Source organism: Podarcis raffonei, chromosome Z, assembly GCF_027172205.1.
Source record: "Podarcis raffonei isolate rPodRaf1 chromosome Z, rPodRaf1.pri, whole genome shotgun sequence".
NCBI classification, from domain to species: Eukaryota; Metazoa; Chordata; class Lepidosauria; order Squamata; family Lacertidae; genus Podarcis; species Podarcis raffonei.
Genome location: NC_070621.1, coordinates 4,501,898 through 4,517,824, shown reverse-complemented (window position 1 = coordinate 4,517,824; position 15,927 = coordinate 4,501,898). Strand labels below are relative to the sequence as shown.

At 46.9% G+C, this 15,927-nt stretch overlaps 1 protein-coding gene across 4 annotated transcripts in view; it reads left to right on the top strand.

The window, feature by feature from the left end:
- Window positions 1–15,927, top strand: part of AK1 (adenylate kinase 1) — a 54,553-nt gene that overhangs the window by 23,575 nt on the left and 15,051 nt on the right. For all 4 annotated transcript variants that reach the window (XM_053374016.1, XM_053374015.1, XM_053374018.1 and 1 more), the window contains one exon: window positions 8,873–8,915. In XM_053374016.1, coding sequence (XP_053229991.1) covers window positions 8,873–8,915 — 43 coding nt within the window. The remainder of the gene's footprint in view (window positions 1–8,872; window positions 8,916–15,927) is intronic.

Sequence of the window (15,927 nt, the reverse complement as noted above, 5' to 3'; positions counted from 1 at the left end):
GTGCTCTACCCACTCCAAAGTCAGGTGTTTGTACGCACATTCAAAGATGGGCATCACCACCCCGGCAGGCAAGAGGCACTGTCAGCGTTCAAGGACATATTGCAACTAATCAAAAACACTCAGGGAAGGTGCAGAGCAGGACCTGTGAGGAATGTAGCCGCTGGGCTGGGGGCATGGCTTGGCTGGAGTCCTAAAGGCCAAATACAGAGGCCTGGAAGGCTAAATTTGCTTTCCTCCCCACCCCCCAGGATTGAGGCTCCTCACCCCTGATGTAAGCTTTGAACATTAGGTGTCAGTTGTTAGACTCCTCTAGTCATCAAGGTGTCTTGGAGCATGTGTACCAAATAACAGCTTTCCAGCTCACCTGAAGGTAGCCGTTGTAGGGATTTGAAAGGCATGTGAATCAAGGCACTGCAAAGTACTCTAAGGCACTTGCAAGCCCCCTATGTTTTTTGGGGGGGGGTGTTAGGAAGGGCCATTTAGAGGTCTCAGTTTTTATGGAAATTTTGAGGTGACATACATTTTGGAGTCTGTCAACTCCAGCCAGCATGGTTGTATGATGCTGGGGATAGCTCAGTTGGTAGAGCATGAGACTCTTATTCCCAAGGTTGTGGGTTCAAAGACCCACTTTGGGCAAAAGATTCACGCAATGCAGGGAACCTCATGGTCTGTTCCAACCAGTGGCGTAGCGTGGGGGGTGCAGGGGGGCCGGCCGCACCGGGCGCAACATCTGGGGGTTAGGGTTAGGGGGCGCAAATCCACGGGTTAGGGGGTGCAAATTACTTGCCTTGCCCCGGGTGCTGACAACCCACGCTACGCCACTGGTTCCAACTATAATTCTATGTAAAGGTGTTGTAGGCCAACATATCTGAAGAACATCAGCTTGTGCAAGGCAATTGCATCTGACAAATCCAACCCCCTGCGAGCCAATTTGTGGATATTACCAAGCATATGTTATATTATATAATATTCTGAACCTACCATTGGGTTAGCGGTGGGTGCTTATAACAAAGTCAAGCACACTTCTGAGGATAGGCAGAGTTCCCGTTCCTCACCATGGAGATGGTCTCCAAGCAATTATGGGAATAATGATTCAGAGCTACCTTGTAAGGTTTAGCAAGATGCGGTTGGCCCATAACTCAGTTACAGAGCTGTTTAGGCAAAGGGCCTCAGGTTCCTTCCCAGTTAAAAAGAACCAGCCGATGGGAAGGCTCTGTGCTTGCGGTTCTGATCACCTGATGCCACTGTACCCCACTATTGGGTAGATGAACAAGCAGGTGGGCTGACACTTGGACAATAAGTTTGCTAGTAGTGTGCACAGCAGGGGTAGCCAATGTGGAAAGATGGGAGTTGTAGTCCCAACAACTTATGGAGGGCACTACATTGGCAACCCCGGATAATAGAGAAGAAGGATGTTCCAAATGACTCTGCAGGTGTGTGTTTAAATGCGGTTAAACATGGCTTTGAAGGCGAATGAGGCAAATTCATGGAAGATGCTCAATTTATCTGTGGCCATTTAATCACGATGGCTTTATGAAGCTTCCATGTCCAGAACCAGTATATCATTCAATATCAACCCCATGGGGTGGGAAGGGGTGCTCTAGGGAGAGAAATTCCCCAGAGAGAATGTGGAGAGAAAATGGTGAGTGAAGTGAACAGGGGTGCTGCTCCATGTACGGTATTTATATATATGTTTTGTGTTGTTTATTGTCTGATTATTGCCTGTCACTTTGTTGCTTATAGTTTCTTCGTTTATTTGACACTGCCTGTGTCTCACTCTGTGTGTGATTGATACACACACACACCTCGCATATGGTGTGTTGTTTATAATTTGTGGTGTTCTTTTTCCTGCCCTGCTATTTGTATCAATGAAGAGCAGGTTACTTAATTAACTAACATATTTAGATATGCTTTTCCATTCATTTTTTTTTAATGTGGAAATGAGACTGAACACATTGTGAATGAGCACATGCAGAATTGACATGGGCCAGATATAGATAGATCCATCCATCCATCCATATGCACAGGTCATTTTTAACTTTAGAAAAACCTCCACTTTGCTGTACAATACCAGTGTGTCTTCTCCATTGCAAGGATGTGACCCCTCTGAGATTTATTATGGGTACCCCATACTTAGAACTCCGAAGCCAGCAAAACCTCAAGGTCATCTGGCCTTATTAGGTGTGTCTGTTGCGGAGTGTAACTGGACCCCACTCCGTCCCTCTTCAGTCAGACCAGTGAGGTGGGTCGCAGTGATCTTTGCAAAGAACCACAGGTCTATTTTCAGTGCCTGCTCCTTTGGGACTCTGCCCAAAAGCAAGGCTGTTACTTTGGTGCAGGAATGAGCTGTGGCCACGTGTTTGCCAGCAAAACTATCTATTGTATAGTGTTCCCCCTCAGGGCATTCCCATTTTACAGATAGAGGACTGAGGCCAGAAATATTAGTGACTTGCAGAGCTAGGGACTGAAGTCAGACTTCCTAGACAGAAGGGGTTTTTTGGGAGGCTGGGTGCAACAGGGCTCCTGGAGCACTCTGGCTTATGCTTCATAAACACTGTTTGTGTTTGTATGAAAGAGAGTACGTATTTTAACCCCTGGGAGGAGAGACATCTGAATCATCGCCCCCATCGTACCATTTCCCCAGTGGTAATCAGTGCCTGAAGCTGCTATTTAGTTCCAGTTTTCAAATCCCGTGTCTTACCCTGAATGCAAACAAAACAGAGACAACCTAATAAGAGAGCAGAGCCTTAGCAGGAAGGCATTGTCAGACACCGTGCTTTTTAGAGACAGGAGTTTGAATTTTTTCTTGCTGCATGAGGTATTTGTTCTCCAAATCATAAAGTGTATCCCTGGAATACAGGAAGACAGAGAGGGAGAAGGGACTGTGAATGATGGCCCCTAATAATAATAATAATAATAATAATAATAATAATAATAATAATTTATTATCTATACCCTGCCCATCTGGCTGGGTTTCCCCAGCCACTCTGGGTGGCTTCCAACAGAATATTAAAATACAATAACCTATTAAACATTAAAAGCTTCCCTAAACAGGGCTGCCTTCAGATGTCTTCTAAAAGTCTGGTAGTTGTTCTTCTCTTTGACATCTGATGGGAAGGCGTTCCACAGGGCCGGTGCCACTACCGAGAAGGCCCTCTGCCTGGTTCCCTGTAACTTGGCTTCTTGCAGTTAGGGAACCACCAGAAGGCCCTCGATGCTGGATCTCAGTGTCCAGGCTGAATGATGGGGGTGGAGACGTTCCTTCAGGTAAACTGGACTGAGGCCGTTTAGTGCTTTAAAGGTCAGCACCAACGCTTTGAATTGTGCTCGGAAACATACTTACCCTTTTGGCTCCTATCTATTGCTAGAGTTGCCAAACTTTAATCTTGTTAATCACTAGGATGCCTTATTAAAAGGGTGGGGAGAAGCTTGGCATGAGTTGCTAGCTTTTGCTGTTCCTCAGGGCTTTGTCCCTTGCCCCCAACAATGGGAGCATGCGACAGATGTGCATAAAATTATGTGTGGTTTGGAGAAAGTAGATAGGGGTACATTTTTCTCCCTCCCTCATAATACTAGAACCTGGGAACAAATAATGAAGCTATAATGTTGGTGGAAGATTCAGGACAGAGAAAAAGAAGAGAAATTCTTCATAGGGTGCCTAGTTTAACTATGAAATTCACTCCCACAAGATGCACTATGACCACCAACTAGAATAGTATTAGAAGCAGATTATTCTAAGACTCCCTGGAAAAGACCCTGATGCTGGGAAAGATGGAAGGCACAAGGAGAAGGGGACGACAGAGGACGAGATGGTTGGACAGTGTTCTCGAAGATACCAGCATGAGTTTGACCAAGCTGTGGGAGGCAGTGGAAGACAGGAGGGCCTGGCGTACTCTGGTCCATGGTGTCACAAAGAGTTGGACACGACTAAATGACTAAACAACAACAGAGGAATTCTCATAGGGGAATCAACAGAGGAATTCTCATAGGGGTATCAATTGCTACCAGCCATAATGGCTGTGTTCTGCCTCCACTGTTGGAGAGCGCTGTTGCATAACCTCCAATGTGATGCTGCCCAAATCTGGGACATCATCTTCCAGGTCTGAAATCCTGCGTGATGCATGAGACCCGCACAAAATCACAGATGTGAAAAAAGTCATGGCACCCAAAAACACACATTTTGGGGCAGTGAACGAGACCCCCAAATTCCTACTTTTTTGGGGGGTGAGATCTTGGCCAGAAATCATGCGAAAGCAGGGCACCCAAAATGGCTGCCTTGCTCACCTGGGAAAAAATGGGAAGTCCCGGTTTTTCCGGGACAGTTGATGGGTATGCTATTGTGTTCAGGTCCTGCTATTGGGGTTCACCTTGTAGCATCTGGTTGGCCACTTTGCGAACAGGGTGTTTGACCAGCAGGCCCTGGACTTGATTCAGAAGGCTTTTCTTGTGCTCTGAATATAGACAGTAAAACAGTGAATTGTGTGGGGTGGATGCAGAAAAGGAGTGTGCCGTCAGTGGCGATCGGCTCATTGCTACCAGCTGTGAACTGCATTTTAGGCAGGGATGAACTCCACTTGGAAACTCCATTCAGGAGCTCCTGAATGGAACCAATCCCAGCACCAAATTTTAAAAAGTGACAAATACAGCATGCTAAGGAGCAATCAGAAATGCTGTTAAAGGCTTGTCTACACTTAGCTTCCCCCCTTTCTGGGCACAGTCCACACTGTAAAGCACTGTGTCCATGAGCTCTTCTTCTTCTTTTCCCTTGCATTTCCTCCATGAAAACCTGCTCTTTAACAGTGAATCAGAACAAATGACAATTTGGATTTTCTGTGGATTGCTGCTTGTTCCAGTTCAACGGTAAAGAATGGGTTTCCATGGGGAAAGCGCCATGGGGGGGGGGAGCACTCTGACGCAGTGCTTTACAGCAGAGACGTGTGCATAGAAACACAGCACAAAAGGAAGTTGGGTGAGGCCTAAGTCCCCAGGTAATTACTTTCAAGCTGCATATTTACCTGCCCTACCTACTACCCCTGATGTCATGTATGATGCCAGTTATAGGGCAGGTGAGAGTGGCTTGGGGGAAATGGCCTCATGGGCCAAATGAAGTAACCCTTGCAAATAGGCAAATGATGGTGAGAAGTGCAAAACAAATACTTGCTTTTAATAATAATAATAATAATAATAATAATAATAATAATAATAATAGTTTATTATTTATACCCCGCCAATCTGGCTGAGTTTCCCCAGCCACTCTGGGCGGCTTCCAACAGAATATTAAAATACAATAGTCTATTAAACATTAAAAGCTTCCCTAAACAGGGCTGCCTTCAGATGTCTGCTAAAAGTTGTTGTTGTTTCTCTCTTTGACATCTGCTGGAAGGGCGTTCCACAGGGCGGGCGCCACTACTGAGAAGGCCCTCTGTCTGGTTCTCTGTAGCCTCACTTCTCGCAATGAGGGAACCGCAAGAAGGCCCTCAGTGCTGGACCTCAGTGTCCAGGCAGAACGATGGGGGTGGAGACACTCCTTCATGTTTTGGGAAGACAACACACACGTGGGGTCAAAAGAGCTTGCTGGTTGCAGCTAGACTTGTTACTGCACCAAATTGCAAGTGCTGTGTGCCATTTTCCATAGATTGTTGGTGCAGTAAGCTTTGGAATGCAGCAGAAAAGCTTCCCTATCAAAAATGTGTGATCAAAGGGGCTAACCAAACCAGAAATGTATTAGGCTGTATCTTTATTTATTATTCCATGCGGGGGAGAGCGAATAGAATACAATGAGCTCCCCCCTCCTCAAAATAGTGACAGTGGGCAAAGACCACAAATAGAAATTGTTGGGGTTAATGTCTAGGTTCGGACTTGTGGAGCCAGCATTATAATTTGCAGTTGTTGATGTCAGCAGAAAAGAATTGGGAAAGGGTATTCTCTTGCTGTCTTCAAAAGGGCAGATGCAAACCACATATTTTAACCACATGCAGAGCACATTTAAAGCCCATGACTGCCCCAAAGAATCATGGGGACGGTAGTTTTCCCCTCACAGAGTTATAGTTCCCAGCACCCTTACGGTGTGGATCTGCCCTTTGTAACAAAAGAGGGGGAAATGCAATGCTGTTTTGCTGCTGAGCTGTTTTCTGTTTATACTTTTGCACCAGAAAGTTTCTTAATTAAAAAAGAACAGAGCAGGGACGTAGCATGGGGGGGGGGAAGGGGGCATAGCTCTGGGTGCATGTTTTTAGGGGGTATGAGCCAGGTACCCCCACACAAGGATCCCTGTCCCGTCCTGTGAGCCCCAGAGCCTAGCCTGGCTGGCCTGGCCTTCTCGTCCCTCGCCCCCTTGCTGAATGGCCACCTGGCCAGTGTTGGGGTGGGGATTTGCCTGCCCAGGGCCACATTGACTGGGCATACTCCTCCCTGCATGGGTGGCCAGGGCTGAGCTGGTACATGGGCTCCATGCGCCCTCTGGCCCCCATGCACCCATGCCCAGAAGCAGGCGAGGGTTGGTCTACTGGAGGGGATTCTGTTGACCCTGAGCATCCTGCTTCTGCCATGCGCCAAAAAAGGATGCAACACTGCTGGTGTGGGAGCAGGGGAGGTTTTTGGCAGGGCTTTGTGGTATGTGTCTCTATTTTCATCTGTTGGAGGGGAGGCATTCATGGTCCTGGGGACTTGAGCTTGTGGTGTAATCCAAGCTGTCCTCCCGCCATTAAATATGAAGCAATTGCAGCTGCTCTCCAAGGCAACCACAGCAAGGCTTCAGGTTAAGAGACACCACAGTAACGTATCCCAGCTTTTTCTCCAAAGAGCTCAGAGCAGCCACCACCACACACATTTTTATTTTTATTTTGTCATTACAGTAGCCTTGTAGGCTAGCCTAGGCTGGGGGGGGGGGTGGCAATTGAGTCTTCCAGTGGACTTCATGGGGATTTGGAACTGAGTCTGTCCAGGTCTTAAGTCCAACACACACACACACAAACACACTCAAACCCCCATGCTCTTCAGAGATTTTTTTGGACTACAAAGTTAATCAACCCTATCCAACATGGCCAATGGTCAGAGATGGTGGGTGCTGTGGTCCAGCCACAAGTCCCACATCCCTGTTTATGCACATGCTGTTTTAGAGGTTAGGACTCTGATTGGCAGCCACTCTCCATGGTATTACCAGGAGTGAGGACCCTGTGCTCCTTCTGGTGTCTGACTATAGCCCCCATCATCCCTGCCACGTTGCCCAGGGCAGATGGGAGTTCGAGCCCAACCACGGCTGGAGAGCCACAAGTTCCCTACACCTTTCTTAGGCATGGTCTTTCCCACTCCCTCAACCTCAGAGCCTATTAAATAAAGATGCTAAGGGTTTGAACTTGATACCAGTTACCTGGGAAACTGCTTCACAGCAGGTCAAACTATTTGTCCACCCAGCCCAGCATGTTCTACTCCAGGGGCAGCTAACCCGTGACCCTCCAGATGTTGCTGTGCTCCAGCTCTCACCATCTGCGGAACAAAATGTTCCCTGCTCCTCTCTTATGTTGCCTTGCTTTCTGTCTCTTTCTGCTTTCCACCTGTGGAACTGAATGTCTGCCTTTATCTTCTCTGTTTGGCTGGCTCTGCTTTGCTCTCCGTCTCCTAGCGACTGACGGTGGCAGCACCGCCGCCAGGTAATTGTTGCCACGGGAACTCCATCCTAAGGCATCTGCAATCCCCATTGTGGTGCAACCGTTTCCCCTTCCCTGCTTCTCCTAGATATGTTTGTGTAGGGCTGTTGTGTTCTCTCAGAAGCTGCAACCAGACCGGTGGGTGTCTTGCCTGTTTGCCTTTCAAAGCTGGCCACCGTTGTTGGAGACATGCCGCTTTGGGTTTGCTCCTCTGCGGCAGGAAGTCTGCACATGTCCCAGGCTAGGATCTCTAGTCCTGGATCTTTGGTGGGGTGGAAGACGGCATGTGTCAGAGCAGTGTTTCTCAAACTTGGGTCTCCAGCGGTTGTTGGACTACAACTCCCATCATCCCTGACCACTGGTCCTGCTAAGTAAGGATGGTGGTGGTTGTAGTCCAACAACAGCTGGAGACCCAAGAAGAACCTCTGGGGCATCAACTGTCTTCTCCAGCTCTGGCCTCTCATCTGATGCAGAGCCAGCAAATGGTTATTTGGGTTGACGCACCAAGTCCCATGAGTGTGTTTGTGTAGGCAATCTGTAATAGGACAGCTTCTTCTCCCACCACAGGGGTGAGGAACCTCAGGCCCAAAGGATGAATGTGGTCCTTCACTTCTGGTCCTCGTAGCTCTTCCGGATCGCATCCCCTGTCTCTGCCAGCCACACCTCTCACTGGCCCTGCTTAGCGTTGGGAACAGCCATGCCTGGCTGGAGGGTGTCTTTGTACTCCAGTCGTGCCTCTGGATGGACGATAGGGAGGGAGGCATGGATGGGTGCAGAAACCAACCTACGTCCAAAAGTAAAATTGATATCAGTTGCTCTGCTCGTTTTGCCTCTGGCCTTGCCAACCACTGGCACGTGGCCCCTGGAAGGTTGCCTAGAAAGAAGTGTGGCCCTTGGGATGAAAAAGGTTCCCCCTGCCCAGCCACCTGTGCTGTTGATGTGGTACTTTCTTCTCTCCCTCCCTCCCCTCCATTTATCTCGCAGGAGAACAGAGAAAGAGTGAAGGAGGTTGCTCAGTAAGGGAAAAGGTTAAGAAGCAAAGCAGCAGCATCTTGATGTTTTGCAGACTAGGCCAAGCTGGGAGCTGACTGAAATTTTGCTCCCCTCAGTTGCAAAAGAGGATCTCAACCAAGTGCTTTTGGGGTGGCCTTTGCCAAGCTCTGCAGCCTTCAGCCTAACTGAGCCCTTTGTTTTTGTCTTTTTTAATTTTAAATTTTTAATTCCAGGCAGAAGAACTCTTTGTCCCAGAATTTTTCAGGATGGCAGCTGGTAAGTGAATTCTCTTACTCTTTGCCTGACTTGTTCTGCCTTATTGCTCTTTCGGCCCAATTCACAGACCAGCCCACACAAACTGGATTTGAGGGGTAGGTCTCTGAGTTTAGGTCTCTGAATACCAGTTGCTGGCAATTGCAACTGCGGAGGAGAGTGCTCTTGTGTTCAGGTCCTTTTTGGGGGGCTTCCCATTGTTGGCCACTCTGATAGTAGGGTGCTGCACTAGGTGGGCCACTGGCCTGATCCAGTGGGCTCTATTATTATCCTTCAGGTCTTCTTATCCAACCTCCCTCTCTGTCCAGCTATAAGACGTTATGTCCACCAACTTGGTTTTAGAAAGGGGTTGAGAGGAGAGTAAGAGGAACAACTGAGGAACGAGGACTGCAGCTTGATTGAGGCGAGCAAGAGGGGCGTGATAGAGGTGCATAAGATTCCGCATAGTGTGGAGAGGGAGAGGGAGTTTCTCTCTCGCTTTCTTACAATGCTAGGACTCAGGGCCAACCAGTGAAGTTGAATGTTGGGCTCTTCCGGACAAACAGAAGGAAGCAGCGCATGAACGATGATGTAGCAATGGCTGCAAAACTTGGATGGGGTTAGAGCAATTCATGGAGGATAAGGCTAGTAATGACATCTATCCATGGTCCCTGTGTTTTCCCTCCACTGTTGGAGGCAGTAAGCTTCTGAACACAAATTGCTGGGAATCACAAGTGGAGAGGATGCTATTGCACTTGAGTTGCTGCTTGAGTGCTTCCCAGAAGGGGGATCTGGATGGCCCCCGTGAGAACAGGATGTAGGACTACATGAGACCCCTTTGGCCTGACTCAGCTTCAGGTCTCCAATGGAGCCCATCAACACCTGTTATGCCCACCCCACCCCATCTTTCATGGTACCCGCAAACAGCACCAGGTGACCAAGAGCTGCGATGTAAATTTTGCACAACATCCCATTGCGATGTTACATCAGAGGCACTGTCAGGAATCCAATGGTGGATTGGATTTGGTGGTGGACACATTTGGGCTGCACTGCTACCACACTCTGCCTCCCACACGCCAGCCAGCTCTGGTGCCCCCCCCCCACAGAAGGGTCCCCTTTGCTGTGGGATCCCCTCAAACCTGGAGTCGACTCTCATGCCTTCTGATTGGCCTTACATGTCATTTGAATAGTGATAGGACACATTTTGACAGTCCAAATACACTGTATTCCATCTTGCCAGTAGGTACATGCCTTGCAGCATTACTCTAGCTGCATTATGTGAGTGTCAGTGGAGGCTGGTGCATCAAGGCGAAAGGGGCACCACCCTACTCATCTCATCTTGCCCTCGGCCAGCCTCCACCTGCTTGCCTGCCTTCTTTCCTACAACCAGGGGGTGTCTGTGCCTGCCAGATTGCTCCACTGCTGCCTTAGTCTCTGCAAGCTCAGCCATCTGATCTGCACCATGTGGGCTGAGAGTAGCATTGTTTTTGCATGCTTTTGTCGTGTCTTCAAATACCATTGGCTGTATTAGCCCGCCTGTTTTTTAATGAATGAATGAATGAATGGGAACCTGGTTTGCTGACAAAAGTGAGTTCACTGCACAAACTTAGGGCTCATCCACAGTTCTGCTTTCCCCACCGCTTTCCCCTAGAAAAACTCAAATCTTTACTACAGAATTGGTGCAAATGTCTATTGGGTTTTCTCCAGATTGACATTTGCTTTTATTTAGCAATAAGGAGCAGGTATCCTGGGGGAAAGCAGAAGGGCAAAGGCTAAACCACACGGGACAAGAGGAAAGCAGTGTCTCACCCACACTTCCACTTGTCCTGTGCCCAGAAAGTGTGGGTCTGACTGGTTTTCCTGAGGTGGTCAGTCTGTGTCTGGGCTTTGCCACTTCAGGAGGAGGCTCACAGGTCTGAAAGTTTCTCTATAGAAATAAGTTCTTGGGCAGAGGCTCTCTCCTGGCCTTTGCACCTGAGATCCTCTTAAACAGAGATTGTACTGAGGACCCTCCATAGGAAAAGCAGCTGCTCTGTTCTGAGCTGCAGCCACTGCCAGCCATGTCCACATGTCATGATGAGCAAGGGCTGCTGGTTGCTGGTGTGCTGGTCTCGGCTGCCCAACCACACCTAGTGTGCTTCTCCTCTGCTGCATGTCAGAGAAGCAACCCAGGAAGCCACAGTTAAGTTTGGCTTCCCACAATGTCCAAACGCAGCGTCAAGGTTTGCTCCTACCTGACAAGCCAGTGCTGCTAGCAAGCCTTAAAACTATGGTTTGCCACTGGCTCGTAGCTCATTAGGGGCAAGCAAAGCATGGCTGGTAAATTGCCTTGTTTATTTCTCCCTCTTGTGCTAGAGGAGGAGTAAGGTCAGCGGGGGGTGGTCCGTTGGGACAAGAAGGCCCCTGCCGTATTGAACTCAACTGGTCCTCAGCTGCTCATCTTCCTTTTGTAACCAGTCCAGGGGGTGGTGCTCACTGACCTCTCCCCCCTCAGTGTTTCCTTTGTATATATCAACAGGGAGGAGGATGGGAGCAAAATTAGAACTAGTGGGGTCTGCCTGCCATTGGCTCTGGCACCACCTACTGTTGGTTTCCCTGCCTTCCGCTCCACCAGTCCCAAGGGGCACTATCCTGCACTGGGAATGACTGGCCCATGGGGATCAGCATGCCCATAATCTACAACAGACCATGATAATCAGACAACTTTGTCCTTTCTTAGCTGCAAACGTGGCTTTCCTTGGAACACCCCTTCTGCATTTTAGGTCGGTCTGCAGTACGGAAACCAGAACATAAACATCTCTGGTTCAGGCACATCAAAAGATTTCCCCAAGCCGCACATGTCCCCAAGTAGGCAGTTGTAATTCTAGAAAGCTGTAATTAAAGGAGACCTCGCCCTGCTGCTTGCTGATGATGCCCTGAGCTGTGGACTGCTCCAAAACCAACCCTCTTTATTTTTAGCTCTGCTGCTTCGCTGTCAGTGTCCTCGGACCTCCAGTGCAACCTTCCAAGGGCCACGTGCAAACAGTGGACGGGGCCAGAGTCTAGTTTCTAGACTCCCTCACCCCACCTCCTTCTCTAACTTCTGCCCAGGCAAGGAATGGGCGCAATCAGAGATTTGGGACACATCCCAGGCAGGCAAAAGTAGGGCCAGTGAAGGACGTGGCCTGGGAAGTTCTGAGGGCCAGATAAGTAAGCCTGGAGGGCCACAATTCGCCCTGAGCCTGAGCTTCTCCACCACTGCCCTAAAATGCAAGAGATGGGGGTGAAACTGCCTGCACCCTCACAAAAACCATTACTGACTTCAGGAGGAATATAAAACAATTCCTGTACTCTGAAATCATTGGCTTGAAGGAATGTGGTTGTTTCTTAAGTGTTTCTAGAAAATTCTTCATTATGTTGTTATTGCTGCCATAGGTTCCTTCAGGAGGAAGGATGCCATATAAAGGAATAAATTAAATTACCGTATTTTTCGTTCTATAACACGCACCCGACCATAACACGCACGTAGTTTTTAGAGGAGGAAAATCCGTAGGCATGCCACCCGTAGGCATTCCCTCCATAACATGCACAGACATTTCCCCTTACTTTTTAGGAGGAAAAAAGTGAGTGTTATGGTGCAAAAAATACGGTAAATTAAATTAAATTCAGATTGAACTTTCAGTAGTTTGAAATTTGACGCAAGCCCAGCAAGGGACATGCAAAATCCCATCCTCCTGTGGATTTGTGGCCTGGTGCCCCAAATGCCAACAGTCTGAGACCTTGCCGCGTTGTGCTTCTAAAACACAAATCCAGACTACAGTAATTCTGTGCATAGAGGCAGATTTGTACATCCAGGTCAGGCAGCAGGTTGGACACTGTTGATGCCAGCAAGAGCTGCAGACTAGAAATAATACCTTTCTCACAATTCCACATGCATTTTTTTATTATTAAAAAAAGCACAGAAAATATGAACAGATGATGATAAAAAGAACAGATTCCTGAACCTTGATGACTCCACATTTTGGTACAGTGGTACCTCGCAAGACGAATGCCTCACAAGACGGAAAACTCGCAAGAAGAAAGAGTTTTCCATTTTTCGAGGTGCTTCGCCAGACGAATTTCCCTATGGGCTTCCTTCGCAAGACGAAAGCCCATAGGGAAATCTCCGGGGACAGCGGGGAAGTGCAGCGCGTCTTCCCCACTGTCCTCGGACCTCCTCCGAAGGCTGGCGGTGGGGCGGAGAGACCTTCTCCCCCCCGCCAGCCTTTGGAAGGCTGCTCCGAAGGCTGGCGGTGGGGAGAAAAGCCCTTCTCCTCACCGCAAGCCCCGCAAGCTCCGGGAACAGAGGAGAAGCGCAGCGCACCTTCCCCTCTGTTCCCGGACCTGTCCTGAAGGCTTGCGGTGGGGAGAAAAGCCCTTCTCCGCACCGCCAGCCCCGCAAGCGGTTTCCATAGGAATGCATTAATTGATTTTCAATGCATTCCTATGGGAAACCGTGCTTCGCAAGACAAAAAACTCGCAAGAAGAAAAAACTCGCGGAACGAATTAATTTCATCTTGCGAGGTACCACTGTAATGTGGAAATTAACGGCTGGGTACATGGGCATAACCAGGATTTATTGGGGTCGGGGCAGGACACCCCCCCTGTCATCATCTTCTGTCTGGCTCAGTCTAGCAGATTTGGAATGAAATGTCTCAACATCAATTGTTTTAAATTACTTTCATTTGACCCCAAGTGCTCAGAAAAATTAATCAAAATCTTTCTACAATTTCTAGTTTTAGTTAAGTATTTTTTATTTATTTATTTGATTATGCCCATGGCTGGGTAAGTGCAATCATGACAATTGTCCTTCAGTTATGGGAGAAAATTCTTACTTTACATGCCCCGAAGCACTCTTTTTCATTCTTTCTTCACATCTGAGACCTGAGGCTTACGAAAGGACTGGGCTCAGGAGTTCTCACTCCTCCTGCTCCAGCCCTAAAAAGGGTGTATGTGAGCCAAAAATATCCTCTGCACCAATGCATTTTAAGTAAGGAGTTGGGTCTGTCTGCGGGCAAGGTTACCCTTTTAAAGGGGCTTTTTTTCCAGCAGCAGCTCAGGGGAACTCAGTTCCGGCACCTCTCAGTGAGCACCATTGCCATTCTAAGAGAACAAGGGAGGTGAGTTCTGGCACCTCTTTTTCTAGGAAAAATAGCATTGGCTACATCCAGCGTGACATCGTGGATATTCTGTTTTTTTCCCCAAGTGAATTTTTATTGTTTTCCTTACATATTCTTTTCCAACAAATTGTAATAGTACCATACATTCCCTTTGACTCTGCCGAGTCACGACCCCCCTCCCTCCCCACAACTGGTATATTTATCATCTTTCCATCACACACATCATTCTCAAATTAGTACTATTATACATTGGAGGTATTATGTCAATCCTGCTAGTGTCTTGACCTCTTTACAATTCTTCTTTAAATATTCAATAAATTTACTCCAGTTATTTTGGTATCTTTGATCTCCCTGGTCCCGGATCCTCCCTGACAGTTTGGCAAGTTCTGCATATTCTGTCAACTTCGCCTGCCACTCCTGTATAGTTGGTATATCTTGTACTTTCCATCTTTGGGCCAGAAGGGTCCTCGCGGCAGCTGTAGCATACATGAACAAATTTTGATCTTCTATTTTAATTTCTGTTCCTATTAAGCCTAATAGACACGCTTCCGGTCTTTTGGGGAAAGTATATCTAAATATTTTTTTGAGTTCATTATAAATTGCTTCCCAAAATTTTTTTACCTTATCGCAGGTCCACCACATATGGAAATAGTCCCCATCTGCCTTTTTTACATTTCCAACACTTTCTTTCTTTTTTCCTATACATTTTAGCTAATTTTACTGGCGTCAAATGCCATCTATACATCATTTTTAGCAAGTTTTCCTTTAAAGCCATGCATCCTGTGAATCTCAAACCCTCCTTCCATAATCTTTTCCACGCATCCAATGTTATGCCCAATATCAATTGCCCATTTTATCATTGATTCCTTTACTTCTTCATCTTTTGTATACCATTCTAGCAATAAGCTATACATTCTTGATAAAATTTTATCTTTACAGTCTATTAACTCGATTTGGAATTTCGATTTTTTATCTTCGAACCCATTTCTCTTTTTGTCTTCCTTTAATAAATCACTGATCTGATGGTATTGCAGCCCCCTGTTAACATCTTTTCAATTTGGTCGTATGGTTTGAGCTTTATCCCTTGGGCTGTTTTCCTAGTAATATCCTCATATGTTACTCTTTCCCCTTCCATGTTTACTTTTTTTGTTGTCAGCACCTCAATTGGTGATATCCACCATGGTGTCTTTCTTTCCAGGAGGTTTTTATTCTGATCCCATACTTCATATAAAGATTTCCTAATCACATGGTTTAGAAAACCTTTATGTACCTTTACTTTATTATACCATAGGTACGAATGCCAACCATATCTATTATCATGGCCCTCTAAATCTAATAGGTCAGTGTTTTCTAAGGTCAGCCAGTCTTTTAACCATACCAAGCACGAAGCTTCATAATATAAAGTCAGGTCTGGTAAACCAAAACCTCCTCTCTCTTTCTTATCTACTAGTATCTTCATTTTTATCCTTGGCCTTTTCCCCTGCCAGACAAACTTTGCTAAGTTTTTTTGCCAATCCTTAAATTGTCTTATCCCTTTTACCACTGGTATTGCTTGAAATAAAAATAACAGTCTAGGTAATATATTCATTTTTATCACAGAGATTCTGCCTAATAATGACAATTTTAGTCTACTCCATATATCCCTATCTTTCTTAATTTCTTTCCATGCCACCTCATAGTTGTCCTTGTACAGGTTTATATTTTTTGTTGTCATCCAAATTCCTAAATATTATTTTTTTTTAGCTATCGCGATTCCTGAGTCTATTTGTAATTCTTCCATCTCTTCTTTCTTCAAATTTTTTGCTAGCATTTTCGTCTTGTTTTTGTTAAGTTTAAACCCTGATACCTTCCCAAACTCTTCCATTCTTTTTATTGCCTCTTTCACACTTTGTCTTGGT